This window comes from Rhinolophus sinicus, linkage group LG18 (genome assembly GCF_036562045.2).
Source record: "Rhinolophus sinicus isolate RSC01 linkage group LG18, ASM3656204v1, whole genome shotgun sequence".
In the NCBI taxonomy this organism is placed as follows: domain Eukaryota; kingdom Metazoa; phylum Chordata; class Mammalia; order Chiroptera; family Rhinolophidae; genus Rhinolophus; species Rhinolophus sinicus.
The window spans coordinates 13,901,561-13,928,540 of NC_133767.1; the positions used below are offsets into that span (position 1 = coordinate 13,901,561).

The following is a 26,980-nucleotide window of genomic DNA, read 5'->3' on the forward strand; positions in this document are numbered from 1 at the left end:
TTCGGCATGAGTTGGGAGAACTTGTATCATTGAAAGCTTATTTCTTGAGCACCTGCTACTAGGGGCCAGGGAATGTGCTGGGCTATTGAGGGGAACAAGGCCTGCAATACAAAAGGAGGCAACCTCAGGTAAGCAGGGAAGGGCATCCCAGACAGGGAACAGCATGGGCAAAGGTCCTGAGATGAGAGGAGCTTTGCAGGAGGCTAGAGAATGTTGTCCACGAGGGGAGATCTGCAGGGACCTGATGATGCAAACAGGGCCTTACAGGCCAGGGTCACAATTCATTCACGGTGGGAACGGGAAGGTTTTAGGTGGGAGGTTATTTCATTGTTAACAATGAACTCATTTAGGCCTTGGCTGCTGGATGGAAGTAGCTTCAGAAGAAGCATATCCAGGGAGATGAGCTACGAAGGCATGACCTAGGCGCCCTATGACAGTGACATCAAGAGGTTGGTGGCGCCACAAAGCCCCTGGTGGCTTCAGCACAGAGGGAGGGCTTTCTCTGCAAGAAGAATCAAGTGGGAGGACGTGAGGAGAGGTCAGTGGAGGTTCGACACAGGGTCACTTGAGAAATGCAGGGACAGGCTGTCCAATAACTTGAATGATGACAGGGAGGCGAGGCGAGGATATGGCCAAGGGTAAGGGAAGGCTGGTCATGACCTGCAGTGGGCGGCTCCTTGGAGCCAGAGACTCAGGCCAGAGGTGGGCCTTCCAGTGTAAGGCCATCAGAGGGACCCCCTGGAACTGAAGGAGGGAGGTATGTGGGCCTGAGGGGGGCTCTGGGAAAAGGAACTCTCAGGCTGGGCTGCCTTCCTCCTCAGGAAGGAAGGGGCCAGGGCCAAGCTGAAGGGAGACCCTTCCCCCAGTCCCCTCCTGGGTTGGGCAGAGCCCTTCAGGATTATCAGGGCCACCAAGAAGCTACTGTCAGGGTCAGGGTCCAGCCATGGCCTCCTGCAGGACTCTCAGCTGGCCTCTAGGTGGCGGTGTTTGCAGGGATCAAGAGTTCATTCCTGCCATCCAAAAGGGTCTGAAGACACTGGCAGATGAGGGTGCAGGACACTGACCCACAGAAATGTGCTTTTCAGGCCTCCTGGCTCAGACCATCCCTCCATATCCTTCTGCTGATGTGTTTTCTCCTCACCAGACCCACTTCTTTCCCTTCCTTCCTATTCTATTCCTCAGGTCAAGACCCCACCTTGATCTTCATCACAGCAGCTGCTGTTGCCGCCAATCACCCCTGCATGCAAAGCTGGTCTGCAGGCATGGGCCTGAGGCAGGAAGTCAGGACTAGGGAGTGGGGGGCAGATGTGGCCTCAGAAATGGTGAGCTGTGCTGGCGCCCTGAGGTCTTCCCCGGATCCCCCAGTCTATGCATTTGCAGGCCCAGGTGAGGCCACAGGCCCAGAGATCAGACTGCCGCCCCCTCCCTACTCTGCCTTCCTTCCTGGTCCACATAAGGGTGCACTCTACTCCCCCCACTCACACACATACACACACACACACACACACACACACACACACACACTGCCCCAACCCTCAGGCCTCTGATGTTGGGAGAAAGATGAAGGAGTTTCATAGGCCCCAGCCCACATTGAGGGATGAAGGCCCAAAGAGGTAGGTCAGGATAAGAAAAGGGCCAACCCCTAAGGCCTGAGCTCCTTGCTTCCTAGGACTGGGTAATTAATGCGCACCTACTATGTGCAAAGCACAGGCTGAAATATTCGTATTCCTCATCACAAGTGCATGGCCAGGGTGACCAGCGCCCCGTTTATAGATTAGAGAGGTCGGGTGTCTTGTTCTTGCTCACCAGAGCTGGGACCCTGGCCTTGGTCCTTCAGAGGCACAGCTTCTCCCTGTAACCACAGGCCCCCTGCCTCCCATCCAGATATCCCGACGGGCACTCAATTTGGTTCCACCAACTTTTATTCAAATGACATAGTGAGAGCAACAGGTCACACTTGGAGAAGGCAACCCAGACAGGCAGGGTGGAGAGGCTGTGCAAGGGAGGAGGTGAGGAGGGAGGTTGTCAAGGACAGGTCAAGGGTGAGCAGGAGGGCAAAGGTTACTTTAGCAGGTTCTTTCCAAGAAAGGGGGAATCAGAGGTCTACTGGATGTGGCTGCAATACTCCTAGACTCTGTGGGGCTCAAGAGGCCTGCAAGGTACTAACCCAATGTGCCACAGAGGAGAAAAGACTCTCAATGATATTCCACAAATCCACCATTTTACTACAGAACGCAGCCACCTTCTCCTTCACCCAGGTCCACACCTTCTGACATGTCTCCTTCAGTCGATGCAGCATCCCTTGGAACCAGCTGCATACCTTCTGCCAGAAGGTCTCCCGAGGCTGTTGGGCCACGGGATCTTCAGTTTCCAGCTCAGGGCCAGAGAGCTTCTGGTGTCTGCAACGAATTTCACTATGTAGTTCCTCCTGGTCTTTGAGAAGTAAAGGAGTAGATTCCTGTGGGGATGAGATGTTCAGGGTCATTTTGGAGGGTGGAGGGTGCAGCCCCAGGTGCCCCTGGCAGAGGCCTCCCAGCCTGTTACACACACACACACACACACACACCAATACACTCACCACAACAATGAAACATACAAATATGAACATTGCTCTGGACTAGGCAGGACACAAGACAATACGTGGAAACTGCCTGCTTTCCTGCCCAAAACTCCACTGACACGAGAATGTCTCACAAACCCTCGGTCCCATAATTCCCTTCAGTGGCCAAACCACAATGGCTGTACCTGATTGGTGGCTGACCAGCCTCTGAGGCCAGCACCAAGCCCAGGTGGTTCATCATATTGCATGGAACTGAAGGCAGGGCTCTGGCCACTGGGTGCTGAGCTGACCCCTCCTGAGCTCCCTAACCATCCTTCCACCCACACCCACCCCAGCCCACTCCCACTCAGGAACACACGTGGACGCACCAAAATCAACAGAAAACAGGGGTGAAGGGGAAGCACGGAGGGCTGTGACAAGCGCCTCAGCCTCACCTGGTTGTTGCTCTGAAGGTAAGCATCCACGACATCAATCAAATCCTCACTGACTTGGTTCTGGGGAGAGCAGGGTGGGAGGCTTCAGACCTGCTCCTGTCTGCTGCCACCCCCAGTCACCACTGTGACCTCCATGGTCCAGGTGAGTCACAAGGGAGCCAGGAGTCCACCCCAATAACCCGGCCCTGCCCAGCTCCTGGGGACTAAGCTTTAGGGGGCTGGGCAAGGCCAAAACTCACCTCCATCTCAGCTAGTGCTGACTGGACCTGCAGGGCAAAAATCATTTGGTTTAATTCCTCCTGCCTCCCTCACTGTCAGTCTTAACCTCTGTGCTCTGCTCACCACCTCCCACAGCTGGGTCCAGCTAGGTGCCTGGGGACCAGGTGTCTGGCATCCCAGTGCTATGGACAGTATGTCCAATGACTTGGACACCCCCTCTGCCTCCCTGACTCCTGCATCTCCCACCTGTGCACTCATCTGCCACACAGGTGTGAATTTTGTCCACTACGAGGAATGAGACAACCTGAGGTGGCACCTTCATCATCATCACCATCATCGTCACCGTGAAACCACTCCATCCCACTCCCATGATGCAGAGCACAGGAGTGGGGAGACAGACCCACCTGGTCTTCTCTGTTGTTTACCAAATGATCACAGACCGTGTCTACATTCTTGTGCTGTGAAGAGAGACAGAGTTAGGGCAAAGAGGCCTGAATCTTCTCCCTCCTAATCCCATGTGGGCCAGAACATTCTCAGCTTCCCACAGTAGAAATCTGGCTCCCACTTACCCCCCAACACCCACCCATACATGTGGAACCGTCTTACCATATTGGTCCTCAGCTTCTCAATTTTTTCTAAGGGTATCTGTGGAGGTAACCGTGATACTCAGGTTATATGACCCTCCTACCCCCAAACCTGTTATACACAAACACACACACACACACACACACACACACAGATGCTCACACACACAGATGCTCACACACACACACAAACACATACAAATACACTCACCACAACAATCAAACATACAAGTATGAATATTGATCTGGAGTGTGCAGTGCAACTTGGTTCCCAGGTATCCAACCCCCTACGGTTCCGGGTGAGAGTTGGCCTTGGTAGGAATTGGCAGTGACCATCCCTCTCTGAGGTGGCAACAGTGACACAGGCGTGCCTGCATCCAGCAGCTCTTCCCGACTGCTGACCTGGCAGGCCCACAACTCTCCAGGCCCATTCTCACCCCCAGACACTTGGCTCAACCAGACAGACAGGTGGCATCCCATAGACTTCCTCCTCACGAGTCTCCATCTTATGGCCACAACGTGGCCCCTGAGCCCTGGATAATTCCATACCATATGTCCACAGTCCTAGTGTCACAAGTCCCAGAGCACCCTGGAAGAATCGATCACCCTCACAGTTGGGGTCATAGGGAGTGGTAGGGGATGGAGAGGTTGGAGGGCACCACAAAAGGGCGGAATAGACAAGGCCCATTCCGGTCCTGGGATGCCAGTCCAGGCACCAGATTGGATGTTAAGATTCCAGGAAAACACTGCCCACCCTCTACCCCCAGCTTTTTAGGGTATAAAGGGTCTACTGGGATTGGTGTTTCTTCTGACCTCCGGACCCTGCATTCCCCAGGTATACCCACGAGGACATTGGGTCTAATTCTTAAAGTCACACCTTGTCCATAACACCCATTGTCCCTCAGTGCCTCTGACACACACGGCAGGCACATGCCTCTTCTCAAACACAGAGCTACCCCTACAATTCACCTCCTAGAAAGGGATTCTGGCCCCACAACCGGAACCTGCTTCATGAAGCAAAGGACTCAGCGCAAAATGAAACTGTGGGGCCCTTTGTCAAAAACGACTCAGAATTCAGTACAGTGACAGGAGAACGTTTGACCTACCAGGCTCAGGTCCATTATGAGACTGGGGCCTGTTAACCGTATGGTCACATACACATGACCCCCTGATTCCCCAGGGGCCTTCCAATGGTCCAAGGAGGATGGGACAGAGTCAGGCCCATAGGAAGGGCCAGCAGGTGGTGGCTGTATTGGTGGGAGAGAGAGGACACAGTGGAAATGGGACTCCAGGGCCCACCGTTTCCCCATCACTCGCTCTCACTCACCTTGGAGTAGCACATGGTTTCTCAGGGTTTGGGGGCTGCGGCCTGGTGAAGAGGAACAGTTGTGAGGAAAATTGTTTCCAAGGAGCAGCCTCTCCCTCCACCCTCACAAAGTCCCTTTGGCAGCAGCTCCCTGGGGGAAATGGGGGCCCACTGATCCAGTTACCTTGTGTCAGATCCTCCCAGCACAGAGCACAGCTGAGGTTTGGGCACCAGAGGAAGGTCCAGCTGGTTTAAGAGCAGAGGAGGGAGGGTGGAGCTAGGGGAGGGTGGTGCCTCCCTTAGGACAGGATGCAAATCTGAGTGACTGTGTGTGTATATGTGTGTGTATGTGGGGGGTGGGGGGTGACAAAAACTGAGACGGAGGGGCAGACAGAAGGAACAAAAGACAGGGAGAGGGAAGTCTGAGGGCCCTGGGAGGAGAGGGCAAGTCCCTTATACTCTGGATCCCTGGCCTTTTCTCCTCCACTCTCTGAACTGGGGTGGAACGGGCCTCTTCCCTACCCTCCCCCCACCCCATCAGCCTGAAAGGAAGGAGGGCAGAGGGGAATTCCAGACTTGGGAGAGCAGACTGGGACATTACCCAGAGTTCCTGAGAAAAAAAATATCTAGTTGAGTGTGAAGGTACTGTGAAACGTCAGCCACGTCCTTTGAACAGAGTGCACCCCAGCTCCCAAGTACAGAGAAGTTTCTATAGCAGTTCCAGGTTTGGGACATGGCAGGACCTCCAAGTCTCCTGAGGTGGGTTCGTCCCACACAGCATGGCTCACCTCTCAGCTCTTCCCTAACACCCACTCTGGGCCAAAGCCCCACACAGCTCAGCACAGCCATTGTCTCGCCCTCTGTATTAGTGTCCCAGGGCTGCCTGAACAAAGCACCACACAATGGGTGGTAAACAACGCACATATATTCTCTCACAGTTCTGGAGGCTAGAAGTGGAAATCCAGCTGTTGGTTCCTTCTGAGGGCCATGAGGGAAAAATCGGTTCCAGGCCTCAATCCTAGGCTTGCAGATGGCCGTCCTCATGTTCACGTGGCGTTCTCTCCCTGTATATGTGTTCTGTCCTAACTTCCCACTTTTATGGGGACACTGGTTGCATCGGCTTAGGACCTACCCTAATAAACTCATTTAACTTCATCCCTCTGTGAAGACTCCTATGAAGCTCACATTCTGGGGTACTGGCGGTTAGGATTCCAGCATATGGATTTTGGGGGAACACAATTCCACCCCTATCATCCTCTTTGAGGACCCAGGCTCCAGAGGGGCCACCGTGGGAGCCCCACAGGGACAGACCTACAAATCACACTTGCTTGGTGAAAGGCTCACTTGAGTTAACTAGACCTCAGCTGACATCTCCCTGCCCCTTAGGAGCCCATTCAAGTGTCTTAAACCGATTTTCCACACACAGAAGTTCAAATCCTTCCCTGAGCTGACTTTGAATTTCAGGGTGGGAGAGAAAGGAGCTGGTCTTGCTTCAGGTACATGTATTATTTCTGCCCTTCATCTGTAGAAGCCTGTCCCATTGCCCTCCATGACTGTCTCACAAAGGCCACTGTCTCAAGACATTACATGTTTCATTGTGGACTGTACCATTTTTGTATAGCTAGTGAAATATAATTCACAAACAATTCACCCAGTAACGTGTACAATTCAATGCCCAGAAGTGTTCCGCCATCACAAGTAATTTCAGAGCATTTTCATCACCTCAGAAAGACAACCTGTACCCCTTAGCCATCATCCCCAAATCCCCACATCACCACCCCCCACTAGGCCTAGGTAACTACTCATCTGCTTTTTGTTTCTATAGATTTACCTATTCTGGATATTTCATATAAGTGGAATCACACAGTATGTCACCTTTCTTTTCTGTGTCTGGTTTCCTTCACTTAGCGTGACATTTTCAAGGTTCATCCACATTGTAGCATGTGTCACTGCTTCATTCCTTTTTATGGCTGAATAATATTCCACACTATGCATAGGTTGCATTTCATCCATTTATCTACTAACAGACCTTTGGGTTGTTTCCACCTCTTGTCAAGTATGAATAATACTGCTGTGAACATTCATGTACATGTTTCTGTGTGGACATGTTTTTTTCTCTTGAGTATATAGGAGTAGAATTGCTAGGTCATATGGTAACTATGTTTTTAACTTTTTGAGGTACCACCGGACTCTTTTCCAAAGCTCCTGCACCGTTTTACATTCCGAGAGGCAGTGGATGAGGGCTCAGGTTCCCCACATCCTCACCAACACTTGCTATTTTGTCTTTCGATTCTAGGCGTGCTAGTGGGTGTGAAATGGTATCCCATTATGGTTTTGATTTGCATTTTCTCATGATTAATGATGTTGAGCACCTTTTCATGTGCTTATTGGCCTTTCATATCTCTTCCTTGGAAAAATGTATACTCTGATCCTTTGACCATTTTAAATTGGGTTGTTTTTATTATGAAGCTGTAGAGTGTTTATGTATTGTAGATACAAGTACCTTATCAGATATAGCATTTACAAATATTATTTCCCATTCTGTGGGTTGTGTTTTTACTTTTTGATGGTGTCCTTTGAAGTACAAACGTTTTAGATTTTGATTAGGGGATTATACCATTTTAAAAATAATATTAATCAATTTGACATATTTTTGCATAGTAGGTTTAATTAATTCTTAAAGGCTGGAGGAGTAGTTTCCATGCAGCACTGAGAGCAGCCTCAAATTATACATTGGACACCCTTCCTCTGGGCTCCCCCAACCAACTTTTGGGTTCCTCTCTGCTTCCTCTTCCCACTCATTCTCCTTCCCTCCCCTGCCACCCACCAACTCCGGATTCCAACCTTGCAAAGCAGAGCTATTCAGGTCTGTCAAGTTCCTGCTACAAAAGGCCCATCTGTGCTCAGACGAAACAAACGACTGTCTCTCCAGTCATTTTTATTGTCCTCGTAAGCGGGGCTGACAAGTGTTTAAATATAAGTGTCCCCCCCTCCCCCGTACTTCAAATAGATCCGGACAGAGGCCCAGATGGTTTTCTGGTGGCTTAGAATTCTCAGGTCACAGACTGGTTGAAGATGCCTGGCTGTTTCCCTTATAATGGTCTACTTGTCCTGACTAATGGTGGGTGCCGTCTCCGCTCCCTGGGACTACAGCCCACAGTCTTGGCTCCATGCAGCACTGTGCGGCCATGAGGCTGGATGGCAACTCAAGAAGTGGCCGCTAAGTGACCCTATCCATGGGGCGGACTCTCTCAACCAAGGCTATCAGCGTGGCTCTTTATGACTCCTAGGAGGACATGGCAGAGACACAGAAAAGCCACGAGACAGAGATGGGAGCTGCTGGCCCAATCCCTTCCAATCAGGCCACCCAACTGACCCCCAGCTTGATCAAATGCAGACTCCTGGGCCTACCTTGAGTGACACTTCAGGGTGAGGGCATGGGATCAGCATTTTTAAGGTCTCTAGACGATTCTGATGTGGAACATGGCAGAAACAGGGTTCTAGAGACAGTCTTAGATCCTGAATTCTGTGAAGAGTGTGGTGGTGGGCGGAGGGGTGTGAATGAGGAGGCCCAGGTTCCACCCACTTGTCACCTAGGAGTACTAAGAAATTAGTGACCCTGAACTAAGAAGGTACTCGATCCACTGTCTTTCCACCAGCATTGAGCTGACCCAAGGGGTTCTTGAGGGAACTGCAGACACTGCAGTGTGTAAGCGGAGTTGATTTTAGGGATAGCAGGGTGTCCTATTGAATAGGAGCAGTTCTGGCTCCAGGTGGTGACCAGCAAGGAGGTCCACAGGCTGGATTATAGAGGGTTGCCCCTCATGGCTACTGGGGACACCCAACGTGCAGCTGGTGCTCAGGGGTGGTCTCCCTGCTGGATCCCAGGTACCCACCAATGTGGTGTTGACTGGGACGTAGTGGAAGCATCGCAGGGTGAATAGCTTCTAGAAAACTAAGAGCAGTGAGGGGTGGGGGTGGGTGTTGGAGTTCAGTCTCCCAATCAAGCCTGTTCTCTAAACAGCCAAACAGACTGAGCCACTGCTGCCAGGCACAGGAACGCTACAGGGAGTCAGCTTGCTGCTTTCTCAGAAAAGCCGCCTATTCCGGGAAACGAAAGTGGGAGGTCAATGCGAGGTGGGGGTGGGTTTTCGGTGGCAAGTCGGGTGTTGGCGAAGCTGAACACTTCCGGTGTTTGTCCCCCTCTCCCCTGGGTTTAGCTCCACCCACCACGGCCCATACCCAACTGCTCTGAGCCCATCCCTGGGGCATGGCAGCGATCACAATTTCCCACAAACCCGCGGTGGGAGACCCGGGCCCCTCCGTATAGGCCCTGTCCCCCCTCAGCTGGAGGCGACGCCCCCCACAAGCAGGGGCAGAAGGGGCAGCAGGAGGGGCACCAAAGGCTGCCCCGCGGCCCAGTTGATCTCCCACTGACCATCACAGGTTTCGGGCATGAGAGTAATTTGGGGGCCAGGAGGAGCGAGGACCAGCACTGGGGCCCGCAGTTCACCTTCTAGGGGCCCAAGGGTTGCGGGGAGTCCTGGTGGACCTTGACACTGCCCTTGGGAAAGCACCCCTAGTGGGCGCCTTAAAAAAAGTAGGTTTCACCTAAGGGGTGGAGGAGACGCTGCGGGACTGGCCAGGCTACCCCGGGCCAGTCACTGACAACATGACCACATTAGTGACCAGATGGTTCAATGGAGCCTTTTTCCATAGCGCTGAATGATTACATTTCTAAAAATCATCTGTTTCTCTTTCTAAATTAGAACATTGCCCAGTGTTTCAGTGCTTGATCTTGAAAATGTACTGAAAATGGGGGGACTGTGCATTCTTGGTGCAGGAAATTTCAGTAACACAAAGAAGGAACTGATAAACATAACTTTCTTGAAGAATTCTCTGGTAAGATTTTTTTGTGTGTGTTGGTTAAATTTTTTTTTTATTTGTTTTTGTAACAAAGATGAAAATAAGAGCTTCATAAGAGAAACAGATTTTAAATCGTGACTTCTGGTGAGAAACACCGCCCACCCCCATTTCAGAGCACACCGAAACTTCCTGTTTCAGCCTGTGGCTTTTCACCCACTAAGACACTATGTCTGCGTTCCCCTGCCCCTCTACCCACCTGACACATATCTGCTCTTTAACAAATGTTTGGAAAGGAGAACTCATTTCCCCAGGGCACAAGGAACAGGTAGGAAAAGTCAGTGCATTTTGGGGTTGACAGGAAGACTGAGGTACAGTCACCAGATGTCCAAAACAAATTCAACTCATGGAAGACCTCAGGAAAGAAAGTTTCGAGGAGGAAAGATGGGTGGTCAACTAAGAGTTCGGCATGAGATGGGAGAACTTGTATCATTGAAAGCTTATTTCTTGAGCACCTGCTACTAGGGGCCAGGGAATGTGCTGGGCTATTGAGGGGAACAAGGCCTGCAATACAAGGAGGAGGCAACCTCAGGTAAGCAGGGAAGGGCATCCCAGACAGGGAACAGCATGGGCAAAGGTCCTGAGATGACAGGAGCTTTGCAGGAGGCTAGAGAATGTTGTCCACGAGGGGAGATCTGCAGGGACCTGATGATGCAAACAGGGCCTTACAGGCCAGGGTCACAATTCATTCTCGGTGGGAAGACGGGAGGGTTTTAGGCTGGGAGTTATTTCATTGTTAACATGAACTCATTTAGGCCTTGGCTGCTGGATGGAAGTAGCTTCAGAAGCATATCCAGGGAGATGAGCTACGAAGGCATGACCTAGGCTCCCCATGACAGTGACATCAAGAGGTTGGTGGCACCACAAAGCCCCTGGTGGCTTCAGCACAGAGGGAGCGTTTTCTCTGCAAGAAGATTCAAGTGGGAGGATGTGAGGAGGGGTCAGTGGAGGTTCGACACAGGGTCACTTGAGAAATGCAGGGACAGGCTGTCCAATAACTTGAATGATGACAGGGAGGTGAGGTGAGGATATGGCCAAGGGTAAGGGAAGGCTGGTCATGACCTGCAGTGGGCGGCCCCTTGGAGCCAGAGACTCAGGCCAGAGGTGGGCCTTCCAGTGTAAGGGCATCAGAGGGACCCCCTTGGAGGTGAAGGAGGGAGGCCTGTGGGCCTGAGGGGGGCTCTGCGAAAAGGAACTCTCAGGCTGGGCTGCCTTCCTCCTCAGGAAGGACGGGGCCAGGGCCAAGCTGAAAGAAAACCCTTCCCTCAGACCCCTCCCGGGTTGGGCAGAGCCCTTCAGGATTATTCAGGGCCACCAAGAAGCTACTGTCAGGGTCAGGGTCCAGCCATGGCCTCCTGCAGGACTGTCAGCTGGCCCCTAGGTGGCGGTCTTTGCAGGCATCAAGAGTTCATTCCTACCATCCAAAGGGTCTGAAGACCCTGGCAGATGAGGGTGCAGGACACTGACCCAAGAAATGTCTCTGTTTTTCAGGCCAACTGGCTCCCACCCTCTCTCCACATCCTTTCCTGTTGTGTTTGCTCCTCACTAGACCCGTTTCTTCCCCTTCCTTCCTGTTCTATTCCTCAGGTCAAGGCCCCACCTTGATCTTCATCACAGCAGCTGCAGTTTGCCACCAATCACCCCTGCATGCAAAGCTGGTCTGCAGGCCTGGGCCTGAGGCAGGAAGTCAGGACTGGGGAGTGGGGGGCGGATGTGGCCTCAGAAATGGTGAGCTGTGCTGGCGCCCTGAGGTCTTCCCCTGCTCCCCCAGTCTATGCATTTGCAGGCCCAGGTGAGGCCACAGGCCCAGCGATCAGACTGCTGCCCCCTCCCAACTCTGCCTTCCTTCCTGGTCCACATAGGGGTGCACTCTACTCCCCCCACTCACACACACACACACACACACACACACACACACACACACACACTGCCCCAACCCTCAGGCCTCTGATGTTGGGAGAAAGATGAAGGAGTTTCACAGGCCCCAGCCCACATTGAGGGACGAAGGCCCAAAAAGAGAGGTCAGGATAAGAAAAGGGCCAACCCCTAAGGCCTGAGCTCCTTACTGCCTAGGAGTGGGTAATTAATGAGCACCTACTATGTGTAAAGCACAGGCTTAAATATTCATTTTCTCCACACAAGTCCATGGCCAGTGTGACCAGTGCCCCGTTTATAGATTAAAGAGGTCGGGTGTCTTGTTCTTGCTCACCAGAGCTGGGACCCCAGCCTGGGTCCGTCAGAGGCACAGCTTCTACCTGTAACCACTGGTCTCCCTGTGTCCCACCCCCACATCCCGACAGGCACTCAATTTTGTGCAACCAACTTTTATTCAAAAGCCGTACTGAGAGCAACAGGTCAGACGTATAGAAGGAAACCCAGGCAGGCGGGGTGGAGAGGCTGTGCAAGGGAGGAGGTGAGGAGGGAGGTTGTCAAGGACAGGTCAAGTCAAGGGTGAGCAGGAGGGCAAGGTTACTTCAGGAGGTTATTTCCAAGAAAGGGGGAATCAGAGGACTACTAGGTGTGACCGCGATCCTCCTAAACTCTATGAGGCCCTGAGACCTGGAAGCTACTCAGGAAAACTGTGCCATAGAGGAGAAATGCTTAATCTCCTTCAAGATGCTGTTTACTGACTTGAAACAGTCAGTCAACCCCTGAACCAAGGGCAGCAAATTCTGCAATATCTGGGTCACTTTCTCCAGCTTCTCTTGGAACATCCTACATCCCCAGGCGAAGAAGCTCTCCTCAGGCTGTTTGGCCCCTGCACCTTCAGTTTCCTTGTCAGGGCCAGAGCGGCTCTGGTCTCTGCAATGGGTTCGACTACGTAGTGCCAGCTTCTCTTTGAAAACTGAAGGAGTAGATTCCTGTGGGGATGGGGATGTTCAGGGTCCTGTCGAGGGTACAGTCCCAGGTGCCCCTGGCTGAGGCCTCCCAGCCTGTAACACACACACACACACACACACACACGCACCAATACACTCACACGACAATCAAACATACAAATATGAACATTGCTCTGGAGAATGCAGGACACGAGCCAATACGTGGAAACTGCCTGCTTTCCTGCCCAAAACTCCACTGACACGAGGATGTCTCCCAAAACTTCGGTCCCATAATTCCCCTCAGTGGCCAAACCACGATGGCTGTACCCGATTGGTGGCTGACCGGCCTTTGAGGCCAGCACCAAGCCCAGGTGGTTCATCATATTGCATGGAACTGAAGGCAGGGCTCTGGCCACTGTGTGCTGAGCTGCCCCCTCCTGAGCTCCCCAACCATCCTTCCACCCACAAACACCCCAGCCCACTCCCACTCAGGGTGGCTGAACACACGTGGATGCACCAAAATCAACAGAGAGCAGGGGTGAAGGGGAAGCATGGAGGGCTGTGACAAGCGCCTCAGCCTCACCTGGTTGTTGCTCTGAAGGTGAGCATCCACGACATCAAGCAATTCCTCACTGACTTGGTTCTGGGGAGAGCAGGGTGGGAGGCTTCAGACCTGCTCGTGTCTGCTGCCACCCGCAGTCACCACTGTGACCTCCATGGTCCAGGTGAGTCACAAGGGAGCCAGGAGTCCACCCAATAACGTGTCCCTGCCCAGCTCCTGGGGACTAAGCTTTGGGGGCGGGGCAAGGCCAAAACTCACCTCCATCTCAGCTATTGCTGACTGGACCTGCAGGGCAAAAATCACTTGGTTTAAATTCCTCCTGCCTCCCTCACTGTCAGTCTTAACCTCTGTGCTCAGCTCACCACCTCCCACCGCTGGGTCCAGCTAGGTGTCTGCAACCAGGTGTCTGGCATCCCAGTGCTATGGACAGTATGTCCAATGACTGGGACACCCCTCAGCCTCCCTGACTCCTGCATCTCCCACCTATGCACTCATCTGCCACAGAGGTGTGAATTTTGTCCACTATGAGGAATGAGACAACCTGAGGTGGCACCTTCATCCTCATCACCATCATCGTCACCGTGAAACCACTCCATCCCACTCCCATGATGCAGAGCACAGGAGTGGGGAGACAGACCCACCTGGTCTTCTCTGTTGTTTTCCAAATAATCAAAGACCGTGTCTACATTCTTGTGCTGTGAAGAGAGACAGAGTTAGGGCAAAGAGGCCTGAATCTTCTCCCTCCTGATCCCATGTGGGTCAGAACATTCTTAGTTTCCCACAGTAGAAATTAGTCTCCATCTCACCCCCCAACACCCACCCATACATGTGGAACTGTCTTACCATATTGGTCCTCAGCTTCTCAATTTTGTCTAAGGGTATCTGTGGAGGTAACCGTGATACTCAGGTTATATGACCCTCCTACCCCCAAACCTGTTACACACACACACACACACACACACAGACACACAAACACATACATATACATACAAATACACTCACCACAACAATCAAGCATACAAGTATGAATCTTGCTTTGGAGTGTGCAGTGCAACTTGGTTCCCAAGTATCCGACCCCCTATGGTTCCGGGTGAGAGTTGGCCTTAGTAGGAATTGGCAGTGACCATCCCTCTCTGAGGTGGCAACAGTGACACAGGCGTGCCTGCATCCAGCTGCTCTTCCGACTGCTGACCTGGCAGGCCCACAACTTCCCAATCCCATTCTCATCCCCAGACACTTGGCTCAACCAGACAGACAGGTGGCATCCCATAGACTTCCTCCTCACGAGTCTCCATCTTATGGCCACAACGTGGCCCCTGAGCCCTGGATAATTCCATGTCATGAGTCCACAGTCCTAATGTCACAAGTCCCAGAGCACCCTGGAAGAATCGATCACCCTCACAGTTGGGGTCATAGGGAGTGGCAGGGTATGGAGAGGTTGGAGGGCACCACAGAAGGGAGGAAAAGACGAGGCCCATTCCAATCCTGGGATGCCAGTCCAGGCACCAGATTGGATGTTAAGTTTCCAGGAAAACACTGCCCACCCCTTACCCCCAGCTTTTTAGGGTATAAAGGGTCTACTGGGATTAGTGTTTCTTCTGACCTCCAGACCCTGCGTTCCCCAGGTATACCCACGGGGACATTGGGTCTAATTCTTAAAGTCACACCTTGTCTCATAACACCCATTGTCCCTCGGTGCCCGTGACACACACGACGCATGCCTCTTCTCACATACACAGAGCTGCCCCCACAATTCATCTCCCAGAAAGGAATTCTGGCCCCACAACCGGAACCTGCTTCATGAAGCAAAGGACTCAGCACAAAATGAAACTGGGGTCCTTGTTAAAAACTGCTCAGAATTCAGTACAGTGACAGCAGATCATTTGACCTACCAGGCTCAGGTCCATTATGAGACTGGGGCCTGTTAACCGTATGGTCACATACCCATGACCCCATGATTCCCCAGGGGCCTTCCAATGGTCCAAGGAGGATGGGACAGAGTCAGGCCCATAGGAAGGGCCAGCAGGTGGTGGCTGTATTGGTGGGAGAGAGAGGACGCAGTGGAAATGGGACACCAGGGCCCGCCATTTCCCCATTACTTGATCTCACTCACCTTGGAGTAGCACATGGTTTCTCAGGGTTCGGGGCTGCGGCCTGGTGGGGAGGAACACTTGTGAGGAGAATTATTTCAGGGGAGCAGCCTCTCCCTCCACCCCTACAAAGTCCCTTTGGCAGCAGCTCCCTGGGGGAAATGGGGGCCCACTGATCCAGTTACCTTGTGTCAGATCCTCCCAGCACAGAGCACAGCTGAGGTTTGGGCACCAGAGGAAGGTCCAGCTCATTTAAGAGCAGAGGAGGGTGGGTGGAGCTAGGGGAGGGTGGTGCCTGCCCTAGGACAGGATGCATTTCTCAGTGACTGTGTATTTGTGTATGTGGGGGGTGGGGGTGGGGGGTGTGACAAAAACTGAGACAGAGGGGCAGACAGAAGGAACGAAAGACAGGGAGAGGGAAGTCTGAGGGCCCTGGGAGGAGAGGGCAAGTCCCTTATACTCTGGATCCCTGGCCTTTTCTCCTCCACTCTCTGAACTGGGGTGGAACGGGCCTCTTACCTGCCCTCCCCCCACCCCATCAGCCTGAAAGGAAGGTGGGCAGAGGGGAATTCCAGACTTGGGAAAGCAGGCTGGGACATTACCCAGAGTTCCTGGAAAAAAAATATCTAGTTGAGTGTGAAGGTACCGTGAAACGTCAGCCACGTCCTTTGAACAGAGTGCACCCCAGCTCCCAAGTCCAGAGAAGTTTCTATAGCAGTTCCAGGTTTGGGACATGGCAGGACCTGCAAGAATTCCCTGAGGTGGGTTCATCCCACACAGCCTGGCTCACCTCTCAGCTCTTCCCTAACACCCACTCTGGGCCAAAGCCCCACACAGCTCAGCACAGCCATTGTCTCGCCCTCTGTATTAGTGTCCCAGGGCTGCCTGAACAAAGCACCACACAATGGGTGGTAAACAACACACATTTACTCTCTCACAGTTCTGGAGGCTAGAAGTGGAAATCCAGCTGTTGCAGAGTTGGTTCCTTCTGAGGGCCATGAGGGAAAAATCGGTTCCAGGCCTCAATCCTAGGCTTGTAGATGGCCGTCCTGGTGTTCACGTGGCGTTCTCTCCCTGTATATGTGTTCTGTCCCAACTTCCCACTTTTATGGGGACACTGGTTGCATCGGATAAACTCATTTAACTTCATCCTTCTGTGAAGACTCTCTCTCCTATGAAGCTCACATCTGAGGTACTGGCGGTTAGGATTCCAGCGTATGAATTTTGTGGGAACACAATTCCACCCTTATCATCCTCTTTGAGGACCCAGGCTCCTGAGGGGCCACTGTGGGAGCCCCACAGGGTCAGACCTACAAATCACACTTGCTTTTGGTGAAAGGTTCACTTGGGTTAACTATCTCAGCTGGCATCTCCCTGCCCCTTAGGAGCCCATTCAAGTGTCTGAAATCCCTTTTCCACACACAGGAAGTGCAAATCCTTCCCTGAGCTGTTTTGGAATTTCAGGGTGGGAGAGAGAGAAGGGAGCTGGTCTTGCTTCAGGTACATGTATTATTTCTGCCCTTCATCTGTAGAAGCCTGTCCCATTGTCCTCCATGACTGTCTCACAAAGGCCACCATCTGAAGACATTTTGTGTTTCATTGTGGAGTGTATACAATTTTTTTTTATAGTTTTAGCCAGATATAATTCACAGACAATACAAGTCGCCTAGTAACGTGTACAATTCAATGCCCAGAAGTGTTCAACCATCACAAGTAATTTCAGAGCATTTTCATCACCTCAGAAAGACGTTCTATACCCCTTAGCCATCATCCCCAAATGCCCACATCACCACCCTCCACGAGGCCTAGGTAACCTCTAACCTGCTTTTTGTCTCTGTAGATTTACCTATTCTGGACATTTCATATAAGTGGAATCATACTGTATGTCACCTTTCTGTGTCTGGTTTCTTTCACTTAGCATGACATTTTCAAGGTTTATCCACAATGTAGCATGTGTCGCTGCTTCATTCCTTTTTACGGCTGAATAATTATTATTGCACAGTATGGATAGACTGCATTTTACCCATTCATCTATTGATGGACATTTAGGCTGATTCCACCTCTCGGCTAGTATGAATAACACTGCTATGAATATTCATGTACACGTCTCTGTGTGGACATATGTGTTTTTCTCTTGAGTATATAGGAGTAGAATTTATAGGTGTACGGTAACTATCTTTTGAACTTTTTCAGGTACCACCAGACTCATTTCCAAAGTGCCTGCACCATTACATTCCGAGCGGCAGTGTACCAGGGCTCTAATTTCTCCACATCCTAACATTTACTATTTTGTCTTTTTGATTCTAGGCATGCTAGTGGGTGTGAAATGGTATCCCATTATGGTTTTGATTTGCATTTTCTCATGATTAATGATGTTGAGCACCTTTTCATGTGCTTATTGGCCTTGTATATATCTTCCTTGGAGAAATGTATACTGTGATCCTTTGACCATTTTAATATTTGGTTGTCTTTTTATTATGAAATTGTATAGAGTGTTTGTGTATTCTAGATACCAGTACCTTATCAGGTATAGCATTTGCAAATATTTTTTCCCATTCTTTTGGTTGTCTGTTTGCTTTTTGATGGTGTCCTTTGAAGTACAAAGTTTTAGATTTTAATTAGGGGATTGTACCATTTTAAAAATAATATTAATCAATTTGACATGACATTTTTGCATAGTAGGTTTAATTAATTCTTAAAGGCCTGAGGAGTAGTTTCCATGTAGCACTGAGAGCAGCCTCAAATTATACATTGGACACCCCTCCTCTAGGCTCCCCCAACCAACTTTTGGGTTCCTCTCTGCTTCCTCTTCCCACTCATTCTCCTTCCCTCCCCTGCCACCCACCAACTCCGGATTCCAACTCCGCAAAGCAGAGCTATTCAGGTTGTCAAGTTCCTGCTTCAAAAGGCCCATCTGTGCTCAGAAGAAATGAAGGACTTTCTCTCCAGTCATTTTTATTGTCCTCGTGAGCAGGGTTGACAAGTGTTTAAATAAAAGACCCCCCCAACCCCCTTCTCATACTTCAAATAGATCCCAACAGAGGCCCAGATGGTTTTCTGGTGGCTTAGAATTCTCAGGTCACAGACTGGTTGAAGATGCCTGGCTGTTTCCCTCATAATGGTCTACTTGTCCTGACAAATGATGGGCACCGTCCCCGCTCCCTGGGACTACAGCCCACAGTCTTGGCTCCATGCAGCACTGTGCGGCCATGAGGCTGGATGGCAACTCAAGAAGTGGCTGCTAAGTGACCCTACCCATGGGGCGGACCCCTCTCAACCAAGGCTATCAGCGTGGCTCTTTATGGCTCCTGGGAGAACATGGCAGAGACACAGAAAAGCCACGAGACAGAGATGGGAGCTGCTGGCCCAATCCCTTCCAATCAGGCCACCCAACTGACCCCCAGCTTGATCAAATGCAGACTCCTGGGCCTACCTTGAGTGACACTTCAGGGTGAGGCATGGGATCAGCATTTTTAAGGTCTCTAGACGATTCTGATGTGGAACATTGCAGAAACAGGGTTCTAGAGACAGTCTTAGATCCTGAATTCTTTGAAGAGTGTGGTGGTGGGCGGAGGGGTGTGAATGAGGAGGCCCAGGTTCCACCCATTTGTCACCTAGAAGTACTAAGGAATTAGTGATCCTGAACTAAGAAGGTACTTGGTCCACTGTCTTTCCACCAGCATTGAGCTGACCCAAGGGGTTCTTGAGGGAACTGCAGACACTGCAGTGTGTAAGCGGAGTTGGTTTTTAGGGATAGCCGGATGTCCTATTGAATAGGAGCAGTTCTGGCTCCAGGTGGTGACCAGCAAGGAGGTCCACAGGCTGGATTATAGAGGGTGGCCCCTCATGGCTACTGGGGACACCCAGACGTGCAGCTGGTGCTCAGGGGTGGTCTGCCTGCTGGATCCCAGGTACCCACCCATGTGGTGTTGACTGGGACATGGTGGAAGCAGGGCAGTGTGAAGAGCTTCTGGAAAACTCAGAGCAGTGGGGACTGAGGGGCTGGACTTCAGTCTCCCGTTCAATCCTGTTCTCTAAAACACCCAAACAGACTGAGCCACTGTGGCCAGGCAGAGGAACGCTACACGGAGTCAGCTTGCTGCTGTCCTAGAAAAGCGGCCTATTCCGGGAAAGGAAAGTCATGTGAAGTCAATGCGAGGTGGGGGCAGGGTGGAGGTTGGCGAAGCTGAACACTTCCGGCCTTTGTCCCCTTGTCCCCTGGGTTTAGCTCCACCCACCACGGCCCATACCCAACTGCTCTGAGCCCATCCCTGGGAACAGAGAACGGGGCATGGCAGCGATCACAATTTCCCACAAACCCGCGGTGGGAGACCGGGCCCCTCCGTATTGACCCCCTCCCCCCTCAGATGGAGGCGACGCCCCCCACAAGCAGGGGCAGGCAGAAGGGGCAGCAGGAAGGGCACCAAAGGCTGCCCCGCGGCCCGGTTGATCTCCCACTGACCATCACAGGTTCCGGGTTTGAAAGTAATTTGGGGGCCAGGAGGAGCGAGGACCAGCGCAGGGGCCCGCAGTTCACCTTCTAGGGGCCCATGGGTTGTGGGGAGTCCTGGTCGGCCTTGACACTGCCCTTGGGAAAGCACCCCTAGTGGGCGCCCTAAAAATAGTAGGTTTCACCTGAGGGGTGGAGGAGACGCTGCGGGACTGGCCAGGCCACCCCGGGCCAGTCACTGACAACATGACCACATTAGTGACCAGATGGTTCAATGAGGCCTTTTTCCATAGCGCTGAATGATGACATTTCTAAAAATCATCTGTTTCTCTTTCTAAATTAGAACATTGCCCAGTGTTTCAGTGCTTGATCTTGAAAATGTACTGAAAATGGGGGTACTGTGCATTCTTGGTGCAGGATATTTCAGTAACACAAAGAAGGAGTGATAAACATAACTTTCTTGAAGAATTCTCTGGTAAGATTTTTTTGTGTTTTTTTAATTTATTTTTCATTTGTTTTTGTAACAAAGATGAAAATAAGAGCTTCATAAAAGAAACAGATTTTAAATCGTGACTTCTGGTGAGAAACACCGCCCACCCCCATTTCAGAGCACACCGAAACTTCCTGTTTCAGCCTGTGGCTTTTCACCCACTAAGACACTATGTCTGCGTTCCCTTGCCGCTCTACCCACCTGACACATAACTGCTCTTTAACAAATGTTTGGAAAGGAGAACTCATTTCCCCAGGGCACAAGGGACAGGTGGGAAAAGTCAGTGCATTTGGGGGTTGACAGGAAGACTGAGGTACAGTCACCAGATGTCCAAAACAAATTCAACTCATGGAAGACCTCAGGAAAGAAAGTTTCGAGGAGGAAAGATGGGTGGTCAACTAAGAGTTCGGCATGAGATGGGAGAACTTGTATCATTGAAAGCTTATTTCTTGAGCACCTGCTACTAGGGGCCAGGGAATGTGCTGGGCTATTGAGGGGAACAAGGCCTGCAATACAAAACGAGGCAAACACAGGTAAGCAGGGAAGGGCATCCCAGACAGGGAACAGCATGGGCAAAGGTCCTGAGATGAGAGGAGCTTTGCAGGAGGCTAGAGAATGTTGTCCACGAGGGGAGATCTGCAGGGACCTGATGATGCAAACAGGGCCTTACAGGCCAGGGTCACAATTCATTCACGGTGGGAAGACGGGAGGGTTTTAGGCTGGGAGTTATTTCATTGTTAACAATGAACTCATTTAGGCCTTGGCTGCTGGATGGAAGTAGCTTCAGAAGAAGCATATCCAGGGAGATGAGCTATGAAGGCATGACAGTCGTCTAGACTCCCCCATGACAGTGACATCAAGAAGTTGGTGGCGCCACAAAGCCCCTGGTGGCTTCAGCACAGAGGGAGGGTTTTCTCTGCAAGAAGATTCAAGTGGGAGGACATGAGGAGAGGTCAGTGGAGGTTTGACACAGGGTCACTTGAGAAATGCAGGGACAGGCTGTCCAATAACTTGAATGATGACAGGGAGGCGAGGCGAGGATATGGCCAAGGGTAAGGGAAGGCTGGTCATGACCTGCAGTGGGCGGCCCCTTGGAGCCAGAGACTCAGGCCAGAGGTGGGCCTTCCAGTGTAAGGGCATCAGAGGGACCCCCTGGAACTGAAGGAGGGAGGCCTGTGGGCCTGAGGGGGGCTCTGCGAAAAGGAACTCTCAGGCTGGGCTGCCTTCCTCCTCAGGAAGGAAGGGGCCAGGGCCAAGCTGAAACAAAACCCTTCCCCCAGTCCCCTCCTGGGTTGGGCAGAGCCCTTCAGGATTATCAGGGCCACCAAGAAGCTACTGTCAGGGTCAGGGTCCAGCCATGGCCTCCTGCAGGACTGTCAACTGGCCTCTAGGTGGCGGTCTTTGTAGGGATCAAGAGTTCATTCCTACCATCCAAAGGGTCTGAAGACGCTGGCAGATGAGGGTGCAGGACACTGACCCACAGAAATGTCTCTGTTTTTCAGGCCAACTGGCTCCCACCCTCTCTCCGCATCCTTCTGCTGATGTGTTTTCTCCTCACCAGACCCGTTTCTTCCCCTTTCTTCCTGTTCTATTCCTCAGGTAAGGCCCCACCTTGATCTTCATCACAGCAGCTTCTGTTTGCTGCCAATCACGCCTGCATGCAAAGCTGGTCTGCAGGCATGGGCGTGAGGCAGGAAGTCAGGACTGGGGAGTGGGGGGCGGATGTGGCCTCAGAAATGGTGAGCTGTGCTGGCGCCCTGAGGTCTTCCCAGGCTCCCCCAGTCTATGCATTTGCAGGCCCAGGTGAGGCCACAGGCCCAGCGATCAGACTGCTGCCCCCTCCCAACTCTGCCTTCCTTCCTGGTCCACATAGGGGTGCACTCTACTCCCCCCACTCACACACACATACACACACACACACACACTGCCCCAACCCTCAGGCCTCTGATGTTGGGAGAAAGATGAAGGAGTTTCACAGGCCCCAGCCCACATTGAGGGACAAAGGCCCAAAAAGAGATGTCAGGATAAGAAAAGGGCCAACCCCCAAGGCGTGAGCTCCTTACTGCCTAGGAGTGGGTAATTAATGAGCACCTACTTTGTGTAAAGCACAGGCTTAAATATTCATTTTCTCCACACAAGTCCATGGCCAGTGTGACCAGTGCCCCGTTTATAGATTAAAGAGGTCGGGTGTCTTGTTCTTGCTCACCAGAGCTGGGACCCCAGCCTGGGTCCGTCAGAGGCACAGCTTCTACCTGTAACCACTGGTCTCCCTGTGTCCCACCCCCACATCCCGACAGGCACTCAATTTTGTGCAACCAACTTTTATTCAAAAGCCGTACTGAGAGCAACAGGTCAGACATATAGAAGGAAACCCAGGCAGGCGGGGTGGAGAGGCTGTGCAAGGGAGGAGGTGAGGATGGAAGTTGTCAAGGACAGGTCAAGGGTGAGCAGGAGGGCAAGGTTACTTCAGGAGGTTATTTCCAAGAAAGGGGGAATCAGAGGGCTACTAGGTGTGACCGTGATCCTCCTAAACTCTATGAGGCCCTGAGACCTGGAAGCTACTCAGGAAAACTGTGCCATAGAGGAGAAATGCTTAATCTCCTTCAAGATGCTGTTTACTGACTTGAAACAGTCAGTCAACCCCTGAACCAAGGGCAGCAAATTCTGCAATATCTGGGTCACTTTCTCCAGCATCTCTTGGAACATCCTACATCCCCAGGCGAAGAAGCTCTCCTCAGGCTGTTTGGCCCCTGCACCTTCAGTTTCCTTGTAAGGGCCAGACGGGCTCTGGTCTCTGCAATGGGTTCGACTACGTAGTGCCAGCTTCTCTTTGAAAACTGAAGGAGTAGATTCCTGTGGGGATGGGGATGTTCAGGGTCCTGTCGAGGGTACAGTCCCAGGTGCCCCTGGCTGAGGCCTCCCAGCCTGTTACACACACACACACACACACACACACACACACACACACACCAATACACTCACACGACAATCAAACAGAAAAGTATGAACATTGCTCTGGAGTATGCAGGACACGAGCCAATATGTGGAAACTGCCTATAATCCTGCCCAAAACTCCACACACAGAGAAGGTCTCCCAGAGGCTCGGTCCCATAATTCCCCTCAGTGGCCAAACCGTGATGGCTGTACCTGAATGGTGGCTGACCGGCCTTTGAGGCCAGCACCAAGCCCAGGTGGTTCCTCATATTGCATGGAACTGAAGGCAGGGCTCTGGCCACGGTGTGCTGGGCTGCCCCCTCCTGAACCCCACAACCATCCTTCCACTCACACACACCCCAGCCCACTCCCACTCAGGGTGGCTGAACACACGTGGATGCACCAAAATCAACAGAGAGCAGGGGTGAAGGGGAAGCACGGAGGGCTGTGACAAGCGCCTCAGCCTCACCTGGTTGTTGCTCTGAAGGTGAGCATCCACGACATTAAGCGAATCCTCAGTGACTTGGTTCTGGGGAGAGCAGGGTGGGAGGCTTCAGACGTGCTCGTGTCTGCTGCCACCCGCAGTCACCACTGTGACCTCCATGGTCCAGGTGAGTCACAAGGGAGCCAGGAGTCCACCCAATAACATGTCCCTGCCCAGCTCCTGGGGACTAAGCTTTGGGGGCGGGGCAAGGCCAAAACTCACCTCCATCTCAGCTAGTGCTGACTGGACCTGCAGGGCAAAAATCACTTGGTTTAAATTCCTCCTGCCTCCCTCACTGTCAGTCTTAACCTCTGTGCTCTGCTCACCACCTCCCACAGCTTGGTCCAGCTAGGTGCCTGCAACCAGGTGTCTGGCATCCCAGTGCTATGGACAGTATGTCCAATGACTGGGACACCCCCTCAGCCTCCCTGACTCCTGCATCTCCCACCTGTGCACTCATCTGCCACACAGGTGTGAATTTTGTCCACTATGAGGAATGAGACAACCTGAGGTGGCACCTTCATCCTCATCACCATCATCGTCACCGTGAAACCACTCCATCCCACTCCCATGATGCAGAGCACAGGAGTGGGGAGACAGACCCACCTGGTCTTCTCTGTTGTTTTCCAAATAATCAAAGACCGTGTCTACATTCTTGTGCTGTGAAGAGAGACAGAGTTAGGGCAAAGAGGCCTGAATCTTCTCCCTCCTGATCCCATGTGGACCAGAATATTCTCAGCTTCCCACAGTAGAAATCTGGCTCCCACTCACCACCCAACACCCACCCATACATGTGGAACCCTCTTACCAGATTGGTCCTCAGCGTCTCAATTTTTTCTAAGGGTATCTGTGGAGATAACCGTGATACTCAGGTTATATGACCCTCCTACCCCCAAACCTGTTATACACACACACACACACACACACACAGATGCGCACACACACACACAAACACATACAAATACACTCACCACAACAATCAAACATACAAGTATGAATCTTGCTTTGGAGTGTGCAGTGCAACTTGGTTCCCAGGTATCCAACCCCTATGGTTCCGGGTGAGAGTTGGCCTTGGTAGGAATTGGCAGTGACCATCCCTCTCTGAGGTGGCAACAGTGACACAGGCGTGCCTGCATCCAGCTGCTCTTCCCGACTGCTGACCTGGCAGGCCCACAACTCTCCAATCCCATTCTCACCCCAAGACACTTGGCTCAACCAGACAGACAGGTGGCACCCCATAGACTTCCTCCTCACGAGTCTCCACCTTATGGCCACAATGTGGCCCCTGAGCCCTGGATAATTCCATGCCATCAGTCCACAGTCCTAGTGTCACAAGTCCCAGAGCACCCTGGAAGAATCGATCACCCTCACAGTTGGGGTCGCAGGGAGTGGTAGGGTATGGAGAGGTTGGAGGGCACCACAAAAGGGCGGAATAGACAGGCCCATTCCGGTCCTGGGATGCCAGTCCAGGCACCAGATTGGATGTTAAGTTTCCAGGAAAACACTGCCCACCCCCTACCCCCAGCTTTTTAGGGTATAAAGGGTCTACTGGGATTAGTGTTTCTTCTGACCTCCGGACCCTGCATTCCCCAGGTATACCCACGAGGACATTGGGTCTAATTCTTAAAGTCACACCTTGTCCATAACACCCATTGTCCCTCAGTGCCTCTGACACACACGACACATGCCTCTTCTCAAACACAGAGCTGCCCCTACAATTCACCTCCCAGAAAGGAATTCTGGCCCCACACCCAGGACCTGCTACATGAAGCAAAGGACTCAGCGCAAAATGAAACTGTGGGGCCCCTTGTCAAAAACTACTCAGAATTCAGTCCAGTGACAGGAGAACGTTTGACCTACCAGGCTCAGGTCCATATGAGACTGGGGCCTGTTAACCGTATGGTCACATACACATGACCCCCTGACTCCCCAGGGTCCTTCCAACGGCCCAGTGATGATGGAACAGAGCCAGGTCCATAGGAAGGGCCAGGAGGTGGTGGCTGTATTGGTGGGAGAGGGAGGACACAGTTGAAATGGGACTCCAGGGCCCACCGTTTCCCCATCACTGGCTCTCACTCACCTTGGAGTAGCTCATGGTTTCTCAGGGTTCGGGGACTGCGGCCTGGTGGGGAGGAACAGTTGTGAGGAGAATTGTCTCCGAGGAGAAGCCTCTCCCTCCACACCTACAAAGTGCCTTTGGCAGCAGCTCCCTGGGGGGAATGGGGGACCACTGATCCAGTTACCTTGTGTCAGATCCTCCCAGCACAGAGCACAGCTGAGGTTTGGGCACCAGAGGAAGGTCCAGCTGGTTTAAGAGCAGAGGAGGGAGGGTGGAGCTAGGGGAGGGTGGTGCCTCCCTTAGGACAGGATGCATATCTGAGTGACTGTGTGTGTATATGTGTTTGTGTGTGTGGGGGTGTGACAAAAACTGAGACGGAGGGGCGGACAGAAGGAACGAAAGACAGGGAGAGGGAGGTCTGAGGGCCCTGGGAGGAGAGGGCAAGTCCCTTATACTCTGGGTCCCTGGCCTTTTCTCCTCCACTCTCTGAACTGGGGTGGAATCGGCCTCTTCCCTGCCCTCCCCCCACCCCATCAGCCTGAAAGGAAGGAGGGCAGAGGGGAATTCCAGACTTAGGGAAGCAGGGTGAGGCATTACCCAGCATTCCTGAGAAAAAAATGTCTATTTGAGTGTCAAGATACAGTGAAACGTCAGCCACGTCCTTTGAACAGAGTGCACCCCAGCTCCCAAGTCCAGAGAAGGTTCTATAGCAGTTCCAGGCTCAGGACATGGCAGGACCTCCAAGTCCCCTGAGGTGGGTTCGTCCCACACAGCCTGGCTCACCTCTCAGCTCTTTCCTAACACCCACTTTGGGCCAAAGCCCCACACAGCTCAGCACAGCCATTGTCTCGCCCTCTGTATTAGTGTCCCAGGGCTGCCTGAAGAAAGCACCACACAATGGGTGGTAAACAACGCACATATATTCTCTCACAGTTCTGGAGGCTAGAAGTGGAAATCCAGCTGTTGCAGAGTTGGTTCCTTCTGAGGGCCATGAGGGAAAAATCGGTTCTAGGCCTCAATCCGAGGTTTGCAGATGGCCGTCCTCGTGTTCACGTGGCGTTCTCTC

The 26,980-nt window shown here is 52.1% G+C and overlaps 1 protein-coding gene and 2 long non-coding RNA genes across 5 annotated transcripts; 1 reads left to right on the plus strand and 2 right to left on the minus strand.

Moving 5' to 3' along the window:
* Window positions 1-1,904: 1,904 nt before the first annotated feature.
* On the minus strand, window positions 1,905-5,391 carry LOC141569474 (interleukin-32-like). Its single transcript, XM_074322841.1, has 7 exons — window positions 5,288-5,391; window positions 5,125-5,166; window positions 3,820-3,858; window positions 3,618-3,671; window positions 3,234-3,260; window positions 2,995-3,054; window positions 1,905-2,458 (listed from the first exon to the last, which is right to left on the minus strand). Exons 2-7 carry the CDS (start codon window positions 5,137-5,139, stop codon window positions 2,144-2,146), a joined length of 510 nt encoding a protein of 169 aa, XP_074178942.1. The 5' UTR covers window positions 5,140-5,166; window positions 5,288-5,391; the 3' UTR covers window positions 1,905-2,143.
* A 4,281-nt stretch (window positions 5,392-9,672) lies between these two features.
* On the plus strand, window positions 9,673-26,980 carry LOC141569475 (uncharacterized). 3 transcript variants are annotated; one of them, XR_012493163.1, is made up of 4 exons: window positions 9,673-10,005; window positions 10,782-10,877; window positions 21,940-22,036; window positions 26,848-26,980. It is a non-coding gene; the product is annotated as an uncharacterized LOC141569475 (long non-coding RNA). The 3 variants fall into 3 exon arrangements; XR_012493164.1 differs by lacking the exon at window positions 9,673-10,005 and adding an exon at window positions 10,035-10,294; XR_012493162.1 differs by lacking the exon at window positions 9,673-10,005 and having other exon boundaries at window positions 10,768-10,877.
* On the minus strand, window positions 22,743-26,166 carry LOC109436333 (uncharacterized). Its single transcript, XR_012493159.1, has 7 exons — window positions 26,099-26,166; window positions 25,936-25,977; window positions 24,664-24,702; window positions 24,462-24,515; window positions 24,078-24,104; window positions 23,841-23,900; window positions 22,743-23,290 (listed from the first exon to the last, which is right to left on the minus strand). It is a non-coding gene; the product is annotated as an uncharacterized LOC109436333 (long non-coding RNA).

What these genes read in the sequence shown, in the direction of transcription:
- LOC141569474 (XM_074322841.1), bottom strand. An exon ending in AGAAGCTGAGGACCAATATG is followed by an intron (nt 3,672 to 3,819) that starts GTAAGACGGTTC and finishes CTCTCTTCACAG; the next exon opens with CACAAGAATGTAGACACGGT. An exon ending in ACCTTCAGAGCAACAACCAG is followed by an intron (nt 2,459 to 2,994) that starts GTGAGGCTGAGG and finishes TCATCCCCACAG; the next exon opens with GAATCTACTCCTTTACTTCT.